At 38.4% G+C, this 18,725-nt stretch overlaps 1 protein-coding gene and 1 non-coding gene across 6 annotated transcripts in view; one reads left to right on the top strand and one right to left on the bottom strand.

Annotated features, from left to right (window-relative positions):
- The window catches only part of Macrod2 (mono-ADP ribosylhydrolase 2), a 2,207,522-nt gene that overhangs the window by 12,326 nt on the left and 2,176,471 nt on the right, over positions 1-18,725 (bottom strand). For all 5 annotated transcript variants that reach the window (XM_045156295.1, XM_045156298.1, XM_045156294.1 and 2 more), the window contains one exon: positions 2,641-2,724. In XM_045156295.1, coding sequence (XP_045012230.1) covers positions 2,641-2,724 — 84 coding nt within the window. The remainder of the gene's footprint in view (positions 1-2,640; positions 2,725-18,725) is intronic.
- On the top strand, positions 3,069-3,175 carry LOC123463146. Its single transcript, XR_006638754.1, has one exon. It is a non-coding gene; the product is annotated as a U6 spliceosomal RNA (small nuclear RNA).

Here is an 18,725-nt window from a genome sequence, read left to right as displayed (position 1 = left end):
CTTTTTCCCAGAAGCTGCTCTTGGTTGGGTGATTTCTAACAGCAATGCGAACCGGACTGCAACCGACCAATAACAAATGATGAGATTGGATCAGTAATAAAGTCCTCCATCAAAGAGAAGCTCAGCTTCACCCATTCAACTTTATGGATGGATTCTGTCCAATGCAGGAATAACAACTAATGTTAGTTCATATTATTTCAGAAATAGAAGAGGAAGGAACTCTTCCAAGCTTATTCTGTAAAGCCAGCATTACTCTCATATGAAAAGCAGATAATCACATACACAGAGGGAAAAAAAAAAAAAAGAAAAAGAAAAAGAAAACTATAGGACATTATCCTTGATAAACACAGATGTAAAATACTGAACAAAACAAAATGCCAGCAAACCAGATCCACCTCCAAAGTGAACAAATTATATACAATGGGATTGATCCCAGGGTTATAGCTTTGTTATATGTTATTAATGAATTAACTTATATACAAAACAAGAAAAATTCCATTATACGATAATTATCAAAACCATGCCTAGAAAGAAATGTAACCAAAGAGGTTAAGGACTTCTATGATGAAAATTATAAAACATTGATGGTAGTCTGTTCACAGACTGGAAGAATCAATACTATTAAAATGTCTATACTACCCAAAGTGATTTAAGTATTCAATTTAATTCCTATCAAAATACAGAATGATATTCTTCATACAGCTAGAAAAAGCAATTCTAAAATTTATATGCATTAGAGCTCTAGCCTTCTCGGGCTGCTCAGTCTGCACCCACCTGCATCTGCCTCTCTACGGGCACAGCAGCTGTGAGAGCTGGCAAACGCCTGTAGTGACAGCAGTTCCCAAATCCTCTCCTATCTCCGTCTTCCAGGCTGGAGACAGCTGACGTGGAATTACATATTAAGAACCTTACTTCTCATCCAATGTCCATGATTCTCCTCATAGTACAGGTTGCTTCTTAACTTAAGGTTATAAGGGCCTAACTTCTGATGCAGAACCCCCACCCCCTTGAAAGTTTCAGAGGGGAAATCCTGGTGTTTAGTGGGTGCTTTTGGAACTCTTTGCCAGCACTCCTGCCACATTGCATATGGGTGGCCTTATTAACCCTTGTTAATAAACCACTCCTTGTTTTGTCTCTGCTCCTTTCTCTTCCAAACCTCCAATTTTTCCATTCCACCCCCTCACAAAAAGTAACAGTGTAAAACCACAAAAATTCTAAAGCTCCAATACTGTATTGACCAAAAGGAACACAGCAGGAGGTATTACACTAACCTCAAAACATAATACAAACTGTAGTTACCGTAACAGTATAGTTTGGGCATAGACACAGGAACTCTAATGGAACCAAGCAGAGGGCCTAGAAGGTGCTAAGACCTTACACAAGACAAAAGATAGTCTTTTCACTACATGGTGCCATGAAAATTCAGAGAAGGAAACTAGACCCCTGTTTCTCATTCGTTAAAAAGATGTATTAAAGACTCAAATATATAACTGAAACTACTAAATGAAAATAGAGGAAACATTCCAGGACATTGGCAAGGACAATATTTTGGCAAATACTGTAAAATGTATAGAACACAAAAGTGAAAAATACACAAATGAGATTGGATACTGTACATGATAAAAAGTTATAGTTTGAGGTCTGGAGAGATGGTTTGGTGGCTAAGGCACATGCCTGAGAAGTCTAAGGACCCAAGTTTGATTCTCTAGGTGCCATGTAAGCCAGATGCACATGGTAGCACATGCATCTGGAGTTCGTTTGCAGTGGCTAGAGGCCCTGGTGCACCCATTCTCTCTCATTCTACCTCCCTCTGTCTCTAATAAAAAGAGCCAAAAAGTGTTATAGTTTGGCAGTTTCCATAATAAAGAAGTGATCAATATTTGAGAAGATAAGAATGAGAAGATAAGAAACCTGATTTAAACATGTGATGTATATGTGTGCTGTAACATAACATGAGATTCTATTAATATGTGAAATTTTATGTTTTTGCATCACTAAAAATCAATAAATTTTAGATCAGTTGAGCCATTCTGGTTTTTCTAACCTATGACTGAATAGTTATTAAATCGTATCTCCTGACAGTTATTTCTATATTACAAACAATAATATCTCAGAGGGCAGCATGGCTGTGGAGGGTCAAGGAGAGATTAATGTGACTTAGATTTAGAACCCTTAGTTGCCATCAAAAAGTGATGGGGGTAAGGAAAGGCTTCCATAGACTTATGTTGAAGTTCTCTTAGAGCATCGTTATGTTTGTGGCCAAGATATCAGATGTGAAGCAGTGAGGTGAAGACACAGGTCCAAGAATAATCTAGGTCCCAAACGCGGAGTAGAACAATGACAGTGCTACCTATAAGAAGTATGTGACATTTCGGTGACATTCTCCAGAGAAATTTCAGATTTACCTTGACATTATACATTGTGTCCTCAATATTGTGAAGAATGCCAAGGCCTGTTAGCTGTCTCTACAAGCCAGTGCTGAAAAAATGGCTGCCACTTAAAAAATATATTTCCTAGGTTAATTTGGCTTTTGAAATTTGCTTTGTTCTGGGAAAATCTGTTGATGCACAGAATAGACCCTTTCATCCTAGTTTACACACAGAAGATATGCTGGATTCCCAGCTTGCACATAGGACTTACCATCAGGACTTGCAGCATTGTTTTCTATGTTGCTGGATGGGCTTGTCACAGCCACTGTTGGTCTGTCCTCATCCTCACCTGGATCTGAAAGAAAAAAAGGTAGTCCTGATTTAGAGAGGATTACAACAGTGGATTGACTACTCTATTCTCATCCTTCCTTATCCTCTGGGATTCAACTTTTGCAGAGAAGTTTCAAGGAGGAAGCAGTGGGTTCAGTTGCTTGAATACATTAGGTCTGTCTTCTGTTTTCTTTGATTTATGAGACAATTAATACATAGATAGTTTCTCAAATTAGAAATCTGGTAGCATAAAAGACAGAACATGGAATAATCACATCATGCAATTTAAGTCTAGCGTCTGTGTGCATGTGTGTGAGAGTTTAACCTTTGAAGAGAAGAAAATTGATTTTGCTTTAGGCAAAAGCTACTGTGCTTGGTTCTGCAGCGTGTATAGTAAGATTGGGATTATACAGAGAGGGTTAGCATGACACCTGTGCAAGGATGGCATGCACGGTTGTGAAGTTCTGCATTTTATAAACAGAAGAGCCACAACTGAACAATATATTTTCACCTTTGCTGTAGACAATATCATTAATGTATAACAAACTTCTATAAATAGCAATGAAGGTCCACAAATTAATAGAAACATTTGTAAGAGACTTAATAGTTCATAATGGAAGAAAAAAGTCCTATCTCAAGTGAAATGATTCACTTTGATAATTATGAAAGTAATAGTGAAGATGAGATTTCTGCCTAAGGTTGGTTACGGTGATACAAATTATCCTACCAAGAACAGCTGGAAGCACTGGGCAGACTAATAAAAATTATCAGGGGCTCAATGGTTAAGGCACTTGCCTGTGAAGCCTAAGAACCCACATAAGCCAGATGCACAAGGTAATAAATGAGTCTGCAGTTTCTTTGCAGTGGCTACAGTCCCTGGTGTGCCCATTCTCTCTCTATGTAATACTCTCTCTAATAAATAAATACAATAAAAAATCATTAAAGCCAGGTGTTATGGTGTACACATTTAATCCTAGCATGCAGCAGGCAGAGATAGGAGGATCACCATGAGTTGAAGGCCACTCTGAGACTCTGTAGTGAATTCCAGGTCAGCCTGAGCTAGAGTGAGACCCTACCTCAAAAAAAAAAAAAAAAAAATCCACAATGAGCTGTTGATCAGAGAGACCTACAAGGTTTCCCAAAAGAAGACAGAATTCTATCAGAGTACTTGATGGTCCACCAAAAGTTAATGGTAAGACCCTACTGCTAAAGTCACCATATGCTGTTGGGATGGAACATAGAGTGACTTGGCTGGAAACTGGAAGAATCAGTCCCCAGACAGTTAGCTTGTCTAATGCCAGAAGGTGTTACATGAGTGACTGGGGAAAATTGACAAATATCTGTCTAAGCAACTTGTGGTCTAAACTATTCAACAGCAATCAACCTGATGTGATGCTTACAGAAGTGCAATAGTGGCACACAGCCATGGTGGGTTACCAACTGCTCTTGATTTGGCTAGAAGATCTACTCAGTGGAATGGAACCTATACCTGGAATGGGGAAACAAGTCAGAACTATATCCAAAAACGAGCCCACTCTCCAATACCAAGCTCCCACAAATAGTGGGCTACAAGAGGGCCTACACCTATTAAATTCTTTCTAAAATAAGAATAAGTATCCATGTATCCTGCAATGACCTCACTCTCCATTGGAGAATTTACTTCTCTTTTTCATATGGATACAGAACCTGAGGAGAGAATCAGCCCATGTCACCTCACCAGGGCACCAACTGAAGCCATAGATTTAATGGGGAAATAAGCAAGACCTGCTTTCTCAGTGAACATGGTATCTGCACAAGGGTGAAGGAGACAGACACAGAGAGCACCAATTCCTACCAAATCAGATATCCAGAGACACAGAGACTCCAAAGACCTCCTGTCACTGAAATAGACCTGAAATGAACTCCAAATGGCTCAGGGATATTCGTGGAAGAGGGTGCGGAAAGATTGTTAGAGCCATAAGTTGGGTCATTATGCACAGAGACATTGCCTCTCCCCTGTAACTGATGGCCACCCCCACAATGTAACACCCACAATCTATAGGGGGGATGACAGGGAGAAGGTTAATGATGGTACCATCATGGCCACATACACACTATATCCATAACTCAAAAAAATTAATAAAGGTGCCAGAAAGTCTGAATGCAGCACAAATTCAAAGAGATTTAAGACAGTGGTATCCCACATGTGCCAACAAATTGAACTTGAGAGGTTTCAGGTGTCTTTGCAGGTCAGTGAAAGGCAAAACTTAAGTCAGGGCCACCAAGGAAGAAATATCCTGACAAGTACCTCAAGATTTTGGGGATCCCTTGAAGGGTTATACTCTGGGAACAAAGATGAACTCAAGACATTCACAAACTGGATAATAACATTTACAAAGCCTTATTCCAGTATGTAATGAAAAAAATTCCTGCTTGTGCTGTATTTCTCTATCTTGTCCTACTGTCGTTTGAAAGCAAAAATAAATCCTTTGTGGAGAAAGAGTAAAAGCACTCAAGTAATCCTTACAATTTTTCAAACATAGTGTCCAGCATTCAATAAAAAATTTCCTGACATTCCAAAAGAACAAGAACAAATTACTGAAAAGAGAATAAAAACAAAATATTACAGATAGCCTTTTAAAAGTACAATAAAATTTTAAAATAATCTCTAAGAAATTGGATGCTACATTGAGTAACTATCATAGCAAAGAAGTTTATCAGAGAACTGTACAGTATTAAAGTCAGTTAAAATTTTAGGACCAAGAAATATATAACTCAAAAGATCAGCTGGAGAATTATGTTGAAGAAGGGACTTCCTTTGTGTTTATGCATGTGGGTCTTTGTATAATGGGCAAAACCAATACTTCAAGAAATAATGGATACTAATCTTCCAAAATTAATGGATATAATATCAAATCACTGTTTCAAAGGTGTCAGAATAATAAGCAAAATTAATGTAAAACAAAAGTCATAGTTCACTCCTTTTAAGACAGATGAAAAGCAAGGCTCTTAAGACAAGTGCATTAGCCTTAAAATAGTAACAATGAAGACTTGTAGATGAGTTTTCAAAAAAAATTGATAAATAAAATCTAGAGACTTTGAGTTGTACTAAATTAATAAAGGAAAATATTTCCAGTCCGATTCTCCATACCCAACCCAGATGCTTTCAAATTTGTATTTGAAATTCAGTATTCTTAAGCAAAATAGCATAGTATTTTTAAAATGTATTTATTTGTGAGGACAGGAGGGGGGACAAAGAGAGAGAGGGACAGAGAGACAGAGGGGGAGAATTGGCATGCCAGGGTCTCTGCAAATAACTCCAGATGTATGCACCACTCAGTGTATCTGGCTTTATGTGGATATGGGAGAATTAAACCCATGCCATTTCTATAGCCCATAAAACTAATTTGTAAAGGGAACATGGAAAAAAGACCTTTTCAGTATTAAATACATTTTTACAGAGAACATAGCACTAATCATTAGATAAAAGACTGGATATATGCAAACTGTTAAAATTAGCAACATAAGCCTATCAAAACACATCATTAAGAGAGTACGCAGAATTCTTGTACAGAATAACGAACAAATATACAAAATAAAGTACATATATAAAAACATCAGGAAACCCAGTAGAAAATGAACAAGATACAAACAGACATGTGACAGAGGCATCTTGGTTAGTCACTGATTTTTTTTAAAATGATTTCCACAAAGTTTACTAAAGCCTTAGCTTCTTCACTAGTAAAATGATTATAAAATGTTCTGATCTTTATCTCTCTGTGATGACATCAGAATTAAAGAAAATATAGTATTAGCATTATGTTGAATATGATGTGATTATTATGAAAGAACATTAGGTGATCTACCTCTGTTTATATATTACTTAATTCCTTGAATTTTTCACTAGGGTTCTTGTTGATGGGATGTGGAGGTAACTGCATCAGAGTGGAAGGACTTTGAGAGAGAATTCCTGAGATAATCAATGATGGCAGACCTGGTGAGACTGGGATGGGGCAACGTGGAGAGCTTTTTATCAAACTGGCGGGATGCTAGTCTATTCAACAGTGTTCAGTGAAAAGGAGGCAGGGTACAAAATAGTTCTCAGAACATGACAAAAGAGAAAGAGTTAAAGAAAGCAACTCCAAAAGGAGAATCAGCATAAGCTTTTAAATGGTGTGTCCTATGCCTGGGATTTTTTGACCTGGTTATTTTACAAGGCAAGTGGGTGAAGCCTGTGCTGGCAGAGATTAGCATGATATGCAACAGCGGGATTGAGATCCACAATTGGAAGAAGAAAAGGAGAAACCCAAGTGGTGGCTGTGCACATGGAGCAGAGGGAGGTATTTTCTGTTCGAACTGCTTTCAAAGGCCCTGATAAAAGTGTTTAACACCATATGTGGGCATGATATGTGCATATATGTGCATGTGGTGAGTTCACATGTATTGCACTGGCATGTTTCTTTGTGTTTGAATGTTCGTTTGTGTGTGGAGGGAAAGGGGAGAACAACAGACATCTGTTTTCTGACGTGATGGGCCACTACTGTTATCCTGACAGCTTCTATCCTGCTGAGCAAGGCAACCGAGTGTCCTCGAGAAATGAGTCCATTTTACACAGACAACAGAATCTGATAAAAACAAAAATTGCTTCTTTTTTCTATTTATTTCAGTTTGCCTGACCCTCCCCCATTTTGATTGCTACTTCTTGAAACACAAACAAGAGGTATATTTCAGGGCTCCTAGCAGGAGATAAAAGATGCTGAAATAGAGTCTGGGCCATTCAGTGCCATTTTCATTTTCAATTACCAACGGCCACTGTTCTCTTCAAAGCTTCGATTATAGCAACCTTTTGTAGGTCAGTGGCATTATATTTTAAAAAAGTGATAAATGAAGTAGGTCTCATAATAGAAGAAAAGATACCACCATGTATACAGAATACAGTTAACCAGATTTTTAACTACATAAACATGGAGGAACCTCCAAGATATTTCTTCTCAGATTATTGTCGACAGTAAACTCACAATGAAGAATGACTAATAATTATTTCTCAGAATATGCTCTTACATAGGTGATAAGATAGGGAAAGAGATTAGAGTCTGGTTGGATTCAACTGTATTGAATTAAACTTGTTATTAACCTAAATGAAACCTTGAATCACGGTGCCAAATATTGCCACATCTATGGTCCACTTTCACTATTAATATAATAATTTGATTACTCAGAAATATTCACTTCCTACCTGACACTCTTTTGAAAGTCCATTTTCATTGTTTCTTTATGAGTTGGGCATGAAATTTGTTTTAGGTCATGAGATGTCAGCAGAACTGAGCCAAGACAAGACTTGGGATGTGTTTGTCCAATTGCATTGTTGCCTGTCCTGTTTGTGCTTTTTACCCCAGGAAGAATATGCTTTATGGACAAGTACTTCTGATGGGGATGAGACCAACACTCATCTCAGAGCCTGACATGCTGCCTGTACTGTTTGGTGCAGCTGTAGTTGATGCTAGCATTTGTGATTAAAACAAATGATGCGATATGGGGTGATGTAAAGTGCCTGCTGTGCAAGCATGATGACCTTAGTTGAAGCCCCAGACTGTGCACAAGAAAGCCAATGACATGGAGCGTGCTTGTGATCACTGAGCTTGGAGGTCAGGAGCGGCAGATCCCTAGATCTTGCTGGCCAGTCAGTCTAACCTGTTAGGAAAATTCCAGGCTAATGAGAGAACTTGTCTTATAAAAGATGGATGGTGCTCTAGGAATGAGGAATGACACCCAGGTTGTCCTCTGGCATCCTCATGGACAAACAGGTGTACACACACACACACATACACACACACACACACACACATACACATACATGAATTGATATTTTTTCCAAGCTAAGGTTCAAGCTGGTTGGATATTTAGCTTTATTTTATAGATAGAAATCTAGCATGCTTAATATATTTGTAATAGACTCAGTTCCTATTTTTTTTTTTATTTTTGAGGCTTTTATTTTACTTTAAGCATTTGTGTGAAGAGTGATTATTTTATTGCATAGGTTAAAGAAATTGTTGATTTTTCTCTAAAGACATAATATTGTCTGCTTTTTAAAACATAACACAATGTTCTAGAATGGATTTTCCAACATGTCATTTACAGACACTTGGAAGACAATATAGTAATGTGAGATCTATCACATGTCCACTTAAATCAACTCATTCTGTGTATACTTGCTTTCCATGTGGTTAAATTTCTTGAAAACACAGAATTATATTATTTTCTTGAATTTTCACGTTTTAAAATTTTATTTCTTAATTTTGTCCCATAAGAATTTTAGTCATGAGGGATGGTAAGATGTCTCAATGGCTAAATGTGCTTGGTTGCAAAGCTGGATGGCCCAGGTTCAATTCCCCAGTACCCATGTAAAGCTAGACACACAAAGTGGCACATGCAGCTGGAATCCTTTGCAGTGTCAGGAGGCCTTGGTGTACCCATATTTTAAAATAAGAATTATATCCACGAAGTCACAAGCTTGTATTTTTGCCTAATTTGTTAGTATCTGATAATAAATATGTAAAGTTCTACATTGCCTAATATCATCTACCAGACAATAAGTAGTTCATACAGAAATTATTAGAAATGATGAATTCAACTCTCCCTACAATCCTCTGAAGTTAAACTTTATTGACTTCATAAGGGTGCTAACATGGCTGAAAACTGGGCTTAGAGTTCAGGGGGCTCTGCATGCATACACACCAGTTTAGAGCTTATGAGACTAGTTCTTTTTCAACTACTGCTTATTAGGGGAGATGAGCTCAATCAAACTGCACTTTTGCCCTAGACTGTCAAGTTCCCTATCTAGGTCTTGAATCTAAATGCAGCTCTGTGAAAAGAGATCAAAGATGAACTTAATGAGCAAGGACAGAGAGTGTCAGTGTAAACATAGGACAGGAGAGGAAGAGAGGCTGAATCTCCAACTGCACTAAGTTGTACTAAAACAAATGGATTTTTATACTCTGTATACCAAAACCTTGGAAAATTATCTTTAAAGTCATTCTCATACCATAAGACAGAAATCTCAGAAAACACTACTGCTTGTCAGTATTGCAGTTTTCTTTTATTACTCTTTATTCATAATTAGCTTCCATATACTCTAGATGGCAGGCATTTAAGTATAAAAATAAAATGTTACCCCCCTCTTTGTTTTGAAAAGACTCTTCAAGTTTTTAATGATAAATTTGTCTGCCACTAAAGAATCAACTTTCAGATATGAACTTTCATAACATGTGTATGGCTTTTATTACTAAAATTTTTGTTTGTTAGCAAACTATAAGTGCTAAGAATGAATTATTTTTAACCTATGTATGTGTGGGTGTTCAGTATGGATATACATTTGCCATGACTGGGCTTGTGTAGGTCTGAGCACAACCTTGGGTGTTGGTTCTAGAATGGCTTAGTATTTTGTTGTTGGTGGTAAAGGTTAATGCTTAAATTACTTAACTTCACTCAAAATAAGCCAGCTGCTTTTAATACACTGTCTTGAATATAAAGGCATTTTCAGTTTTTACCTCCAGTAATGCTCCTCTCCTCCCTTTCCTTTTCCATTTTTTCTCTATCTGCCTCCTTCCTCCCTCCCCTCTCACTGTCAGTTCTCTTATTTGAATTTAAGTTTTGTTGTTATTTTTTTTTAAATTTTTTATTTATTTATTTGAGAGCGACAGACACAGAGAGAAAGACAGATAGAGGGAGAGAGAGAGAATGGGCGTGCCACGGCTTCCAGCCTCTGCAAATGAACTCCAGACGCGTGCGCCCCCTTGTGCATCTGGCTAACGTGGGACCTGGGGAACCGAGCCTCGAACTGGGGTCCTTAGGCTTCACAGGTAAGCGCTTAACCGCTAAGCCATCTCTCCAGCCCATGTTGTTATTGAGAGCTTCATGTTTTATGAAGACTCAATTAACTGAAATGAATTACAATTTAATGAGACATGTACTAATTTCTAGAAGCATGCCTTTTTTTCTAAATGGAAAGAGAAAAAGTTCAAGTAGCATAGTCTTTAAATAAGTGATAATTTAAACAAATAAGAAGAATACTTATACTTTCAAACTGCTCTATAATGCTGAAGTAGGGAGCTACAGAGATGGCTCAGGTGGCTGAGAATGCTTCTTGTACAAGTATGAGGGGCTGACGGCCCAAGACTAACTGGGATCAATTCTCCAGCACCTAGGTAAACAGCTGGCATGGCCAAACAAGCCTATATCTCAGGTCCTAGGCTAAGCAGAGCACAAAAAATCTCCAGGGCTTACAAAAAAGGAAAGCTCTGAAGTTAGTAAGAGACTCAGTCTCAAGGACATACGTGGGTGCATGGTGAGAGGGGTACAGCCAGCGTTCTCTGGCCTCCACAGGCACATTCATGAGGCACACACTTCTGCATACACATGTGCCTGTACCACACTGCACACACTACATACACACACATGCAAAAAATGTTAATGAAAATAACCCTGGATAAATCCCCATGTTTCATTTTCTTTTGCTCCTCCCAGAAAACACAAGGTACATTGCCCAGTCTTCTCCTCATTCATATTCTCTCATCTCCTCTCAACTTTTCTTTACATATAATATATACTTTTCATTTTATTTCTTAATTTTTTTTTTTGAGGTAGGGTTTCATTCTAGCCCAGGCTGACCTGGAGTTTACTATGTATTCTCAGGGTGGCCTTGAACTCAATGATTATCCTACCTCTGCCTCCCAAGTGCTGGGATTAAAAGCATGTGCCACCACACCATGCTCCATACTTCATATTTGCTTTACATAACATATTTCCTGCAGCAAAGTCTTTTATGTTCTATATGAATATCTTTATAATATAATTTAATACTTTAGAATGTATCTATAAAAATATATATGCATAGATCATTATTACACCATAATGACTATATTATGTTTAAAACATACTTAAAATACACATTTAATACTCATCACTGAGCACTTTTCCATTCTCTCTTAGTATGTCTTAACATCTCATTGCATACATGGATATATCACATTGGTAAAATTTCATGAACCTAGGATAAACTCAGTGGATTTATGGGTCATATATGTGTACCTCCCAACACTGAGTATTCTTAAGCTTTCCTAGGAGAAACCTACCATTTCCTCATTATTGTCTGTTTTTATATTTTACCAATTTTCTCCATTGGGATTTCCCTCATTGGCTTTTATACATTCTTCATAAATTAAGAAGGTTATCCCTCTCTTTATATATAATATGTTGCAAATTTCTTTCAGAGTTTTATCTTTTATCTTAATATAATAAAAAATTCAACCACATTTTCTTCTAAAAGCTTTAGATTTATATTAAGTGATATAATATGTGTCAGTATATAGCCAAATTCTCTAATTTATCATATTTATTGATATTTCTGTAATGATTTTTCTAGAACATGGTTTTCCCGCTAGATAGATCAATTAACATTTTCCTTCAGTTTTAGAGATTTTCAAAATATTTTATTTCAATGTGTGTGATATGCATGCATAAATGTGTCTTTGCATTAGAGTGGATGCACATGTGTATGGGTGCATGTGCACTTGTGTGCACACAAATGAGGAGGCTAGAAGTTGGCATCTGGCATCTTCCTCAATGACTCTACTTTATTGACTGAGGCAGAGTCTCATGCTTGAACCAGAGAATTCAGATAGTCTAGGCAGCCAGCTTTCCCCAGAGATTCCCTTTCCAACTCCCAAGTGTTCCACCGGTGGGCTGCCTCACCTGCCCTTCATTTACATGGGTGCTGGGATCTGAACTCAGGTCCTTGCCCTTACACAGCAAGTGCTGTTTCCTCTGAGCCATACCCCCAGCACTAATTTTAGACAAATTTAATGCTTTTCTTGGGTTATATTTTCTTCCACAATAGATTCTCTATCTGTCTTTGTCTCACTTATATATATTTGACAATAAAAACTTTTACTAACTTAATTTTTACTTTTAGTTTATTTTTATTATTTTAATACATATTTTTTATTAACAACTTCTGTACTTACAGACAACAAACCATGGTAGTTCCCTCCCTTCCCCCACTTTCTCCTTCAGAACTCTGCTCTCTGTCATATCCCCTCCCTCTCTCCATTAGTCTCTCTTTTGATACCATCTAACTTAATTTTCAAACTTATCAATAAATGACTATAAGCCTAGGTAAATGAATCAAACTACTTTGAAATTGTAAAGAATCTGGGGCTGGAGAGATGGCTTAGCAGTAAAAGCCTGATGACCTAGGATCGATTCCCTAGTACCCATATTAAGCCAGATGCACAGTTCATCTGCACTGGTAGGAGGCCCTGGCATGCCTATTATCACTTTCTCTCCCTGTCTGCCTCTTACCCCCACCACACTCTCTCCAATAAAGAAAATAAAAATAATTGACAGAAAAGTCTCAATTTTGGTGTTTTCCTTCATCATCTGTCTTTTACATGCATAATCACGTGTGTGCTTCCTTCTCTGCAGTGGCTTTTTTGTGGCTTCAGGGTGATGAGCAAGGATTATGCCCCTCAGAAACCTACTACTTTATATCTGTTTCCCATGTTCCTCAGGAGCCATCTGTAGCAACCATTTTTTCCTCCCACACTGCGAGGTGGTGAGCTTGATATTGGCATTTCACAGGACTCAGGAGGCATCTGCTGTAAGTTTCAGGCTCTCGCATCTTTCAAACATGGAATTGAGCAGAAACAGTCTATTAAGAGATAATAGGACTTCCGGTTAAGATGGCGGCGTAGGTACCACGCCAAAACAGCCTGGGGGGGGGAAGACCAAAAAAAACTCAGCAAAATACACACTTTTACTAAAAAGTGAGGTGTATAGGAAGTTGAGGCGGCAGCGGAGAAGTAGAAGAGTTCCAGAGCATCCAGAGCCTGCACAGGCGGGAACAGCGGCTCCGGGCCGCTCGGCTACCCGCCGCAACCGCGGAGCAGCAGAAAAACCGCTGGTCTCTCGGCTCGAGCCGCAGGACAAGCCAGGTGCGGGATTTGCCCCTCACACCGCGCTCTCCGCAACTCGGGAAACGTGAGGGGAGAGCGGCAGCGAGCAACGGAGGGAGGAGCAGACCGCGAAGTAAAAGCACACGTGGAGAAACGATACAACCAGAACAGCGCGGCTCCCTCCCCTCCCCTGCCGCCTGAACCCAGCTCCAGCGAACACAGCAGCGGCCCGGGACCCGGCCACGCCAACTTGGGCTGACGGCGGGACCCAAGCAGGAGCAGAATTTGGCAGCAACTTCAGCGGCTCCAGCACCGGTACCAGTGGCCCCAGCAGCAGCGGACCCAGGAGCGGCAGCGGTGACAGATCCCGCAGCAGCGGCTTCGGGGACACGGCAACGGCAGCTTCAGCAGCGGTGGGGGCTCCGGGGGTGGCGCCTACAACAGCTGCAGAGGCGGCGGCAGCAGCTCAGTTTGCCCCGTAGGAAAAGCAAGTGCCCAGCTCCAGAAATCAGAACAGCAGCCCGACGACCCAGGCAGCAACTTGACTGAGACCACAATCACCCAAGGTAAATGGGATTGCACCAGGGAAGGGTCTCACTTGGTCACAAGCTGACTTGGATACCTCAACAGACCAGAAATCTAAACCTCTTTGTTGATAGAGGATCTGGTCATTATAATAACTACTCTTGCATACATACTCGGGGCTGTTTTTGATGGAATGGGTACAGTGTTTAGCTAAATTTTAGAATCTACCAGTATATTATTCCACTCAGCCTGCTTGAATACTCCTATAGCAGGGAAACTCAACCCCTAAGAACATCTTTGTAGATACTCTGAAAGTCTTAAGAGCCACACCTAATACCTTAAGGTCCTACCCTGAAAATATATTACACCAAATCAATTGATACAGCTAAGAATACACAGCTAGCTAGAAAATCCAAGCATTAACTTAATCCAAGATGCAAAAATATATACATTATAACACAAGAAACACTAAAAAGCAAGACGATATAAATCCACCTAAAAGTATTAATGCATCAGAAATGTCCTCCAGTGAGAAAGAGTTAGAGGAAATGCCTGAGAAAGAGTTCAAAAGAATAATTATAAATATGTTCAAAGAGGTCAAAGAACACATGAAAACAATCAAAGAAGAAATCAAAGAGGAAATCAAAGAGGAAATCAAAGGAATCAAAGAAGAGGCAGGACACCAATTTAATGAAATAAAGAAGGCAATACAAGACATAAATAGAGAAATAGAAATAATAAAGAAAAACCAGTCAGAATTACTAGCAATGAAGAACACAGTTAATGAAATAAAAAACTCTGTAGAAAATCTCACCAGTAGGATGGATGAGGGAGAAGACAGAATATCTAAGCTAGAAGATCAGGTGGCAGACCTAATGCAGTCCAACAAAGAGAAAGACAAACTTATACAAAAGTATGAGTGGGAATTTCAAGATATTCGGGACACTATGAAAAGATCCAATATAAGAATTCAGGGCATAGTAGAAGGAGAAGAATTCCACTCCAGAGGCATAGTAGGCATCTTCAACAAAATCATAGAGGAAAATTTTCCCCAAATTGGGAAAGAGGTGCCAATACAGATACAGGAAGCCTTTAGAACCCCAGCCAGACAAAACCCAGAAAGAAACTCTCCTCGCCACATTATACTCAAACTTCCAAACACACAAACCAAAGAAAAAATATTGAAAGCAGTTAGAGAGAAAAATCAAGTTACCTACAAAAGCAAGCCCATCAGGATTACAGCAGATTATTCAACACAAACTTTTAAAGCCAGAAGGGCCTGGAGTGATATATTCCAAGTTCTGAAAGATAACAACTGTCAACCAAGGTTACTTTATCCTGCAAAGTTATCCATCCAAATAGATGGAGAAATAAAGACATTCCATGACAAAAGCAGGTTAAAGGAATATCTGAAGACAAAACCAGCTCTACAGAAAATACTTGATAGAATCCTCCATGCTGAACAAAAGGAAAAGCACACATATAAGGAACCTAGAAAAAACCAGCCATACTCAAATACCAGTTAACAGAAGAGAGCACAGGTAGAACAAGTAACACACACACACACACACACAAATGGCAAACATAAATACACACCTTTCAATAATATCTCTTAATATCAACGGTCTCAATGCCCCAACGAAAAGACATAGATTTGCAGACTGGGTTAAAAAGCAGGATCCTACAATTTGTTGTCTTCAAGAAACTCACCTTTCTACAAAGGATAGACATTATCTTAGGGTGAAAGGTTGGAAGACGGTGTTTCAAGCAAATGGGCCTAGAAAACAAGCAGGGGTTGCTATCCTAATATCAGACAGGGTGGACTTTAGTCCGAAGTTAGTCAAAAAAGATAAGGAAGGTCACTTTATATTGATTAAGGGCACACTCCAACAGGAGGACATTACAATCCTAAACATATATGCACCTAACATGGGGGCTCCCAAATTCGTCAAACAAACACTATTAGAACTAAGGTCACAGATAACACCAAACACGGTGGTGGTGGGTGACTTTAACACCCCACTCTCATCAATTGACAGGTCATCCAGGGAAAGAATAAACAGAGAGGCATCTGGACTAAATGAGGTCATAGAAGATATGGACCTAACAGATATATACAGGACATTTCATCCAAAGGCTGCAGAATATACATTCTTTTCAGCAGCACATGGAACATTCTCTAAAATAGACCATATATTAGGACACAAAGCAAATCTTAACAAATTCAGGAAAATTGAAATAATTCCTTGCATTCTATCTGACCACAATGGAATTAAACTACAAATCAGTAGCAAGAAAGGCTACAGAGCATACACAAAATCATGGAAGCTAAACAATACACTACTAAATGATGAGTGGGTCAATGAAGAAATCAAAAAGGAAATCAAAAAATTTATAGAGTCAAATGATAATGAGAACACAACATACCAAAATCTCTGGGACACAATGAAGGCAGTTCTAAGAGGTAAATTTATAGCCTTAAGTGCCTATATTAAGAAATTAGAAAGGTCGCAAGTAAACGACCTAATGCTTCGCCTTAAAGCCTTGGAAAAAGAAGAACAAGGCAAACCAAAAAGTAGTAGACGGGAAGAAATAATAAAGATTAGGGCAGAAATTAATGAAATAGAAACAAAAAGAACAATCCAAAGAATTAATGAAACAAAGAGTTGGTTCTTTGAAAGGATAAACAAGATTGATAAACCCTTAGCAAATCTGACCAAAAGAAAGAGAGAAGAGACACAAATTAATAAAATCAGAGATGAACAAGGTAACATCACAACAGATTCCAGAGAAATTCAAAAAATTATAGGGACATACTATAAAAGCATATACTCCACAAAGTATGAAAATCTGAAAGAAATGGATGATTTCCTTGATCTATATGACCTACCTAAATTAAATCAAAATGAGATTAATCACTTAAATAGACCTATAACAAACATGGAGATCCGAGCAGTTATCAATAATCTCCCAACTAAAAAAAGCCCAGGCCCGGATGGATTCACTGCTGAATTTTACCAGACTTTTAAGGAAGAGCTAACACCATTGCTTCTTAAGCTTTTCCAGGAAATAGAAAAAGAAGGAATCCTACCAAACTCCTTCTATGAGGCCAGCATCACCCTGATACCAAAACCAGGCAAAGATAGAACAAAAAAAGAAAATTACAGACCAATCTCCCTCATGAACATAGATGCAAAAATTCTCAACAAAATATTGGCAAACAGAATACAAGAGTATATCAAAAAGATCATTCACCCTGACCAAGTAGGCTTTATCCCAGAGATGCAGGGATGGTTCAACATACGCAAATCTATAAATGTAATACATTACATAAATGGGTTGAAGGACAAAAACCACATGATCATCTCATTAGATGCAGAGAAAGCATTTGACAAAATCCAACATCCCTTCATGATAAAAGTCCTACAGAGACTGGGAATAGAAGGAACATATCTCAATATAATAAAGGCTATTTATGACAAGCCTACAGCCAACATATTACTAAATGGGGAAAAACTGGAAGCTTTTCCACTAAAATCAGGAACAAGACAAGGGTGTCCACTGTCTCCACTTCTATTTAATATAGTTTTGGAAGTCTTAGCCATAGCAATAAGGCAAGAGACACACATAAAAGGGATACAAATTGGAAAGGAAGAAATCAAGTTATCACTATTTGCAGATGACATGATTCTATACATAAAGGACCCTAAAGACTCTACTAGCAAGCTGTTAGAGCTAATCAAAACCTACAGCAATGTAGCAGGATACAAAATAAATACACAGAAATCAGTAGCCTTCGTATATGCTAACAACAAACACACAGAGGATGAAATCAGAGAATCACTCCCATTCACAATTGCATCAAAAAAAATAAAATACCTTGGAATAAACCTAACTAAGGAAGTAAAGAATCTATACAATGAGAACTTTAAGACACTCAAGCGAGAAATTGCAGAAGACACTAGAAAGTGGAGAAACATCCCTTGTTCCTGGCTTGGAAGAATCAATATCGTGAAAATGGCAATCTTACCTAAAGCAATCTACACATTTAATGCAATCCCTATCAAAATTCCAAAGGCTTTCTTCATGGAAATAGAAAAAACAATCCAAAAATTCATTTGGAATCATAAAAAACCTCGAATATCTAAAATAATACTGAGCAACAAAAAAGAGGCTGGTGGTATCACCATACCTGATTTTAACCTATACTACAGAGCCATAGTAACAAAAACAGCATGGTACTGGCACAAAAACAGACATGTAGATCAGTGGAACAGAATAGAGGACCCAGATGTAAGCCCAAGTAGCTATAGCCACCTGATATTCGATAAAAATGCCAAAAATACTCAATGGAGAAGAGACAGCCTCTTCAGCAAATGGTGTTTTGAAAACTGGATAAATATCTGCAGAAGGATGAAAATAGATTCTTCTCTCTCGCCATGCACAAGAATTAAGTCCAAATGGATTAAAGACCTTAACATCAGACCGGAAACTTTGAAACTGCTAGAGGAAAAAGTAGGGGAAACCCTCCAACATATTGGTCTTGGCAAAGACTTTCTAAATACAACCC

This window comes from Jaculus jaculus, chromosome 8, assembly GCF_020740685.1.
Source record: "Jaculus jaculus isolate mJacJac1 chromosome 8, mJacJac1.mat.Y.cur, whole genome shotgun sequence".
NCBI classification, from domain to species: domain Eukaryota; kingdom Metazoa; phylum Chordata; class Mammalia; order Rodentia; family Dipodidae; genus Jaculus; species Jaculus jaculus.
The sequence above is the reverse complement of the archived record's forward strand: the minus strand, read 5'-3'. Positions and strand labels throughout refer to the sequence as shown.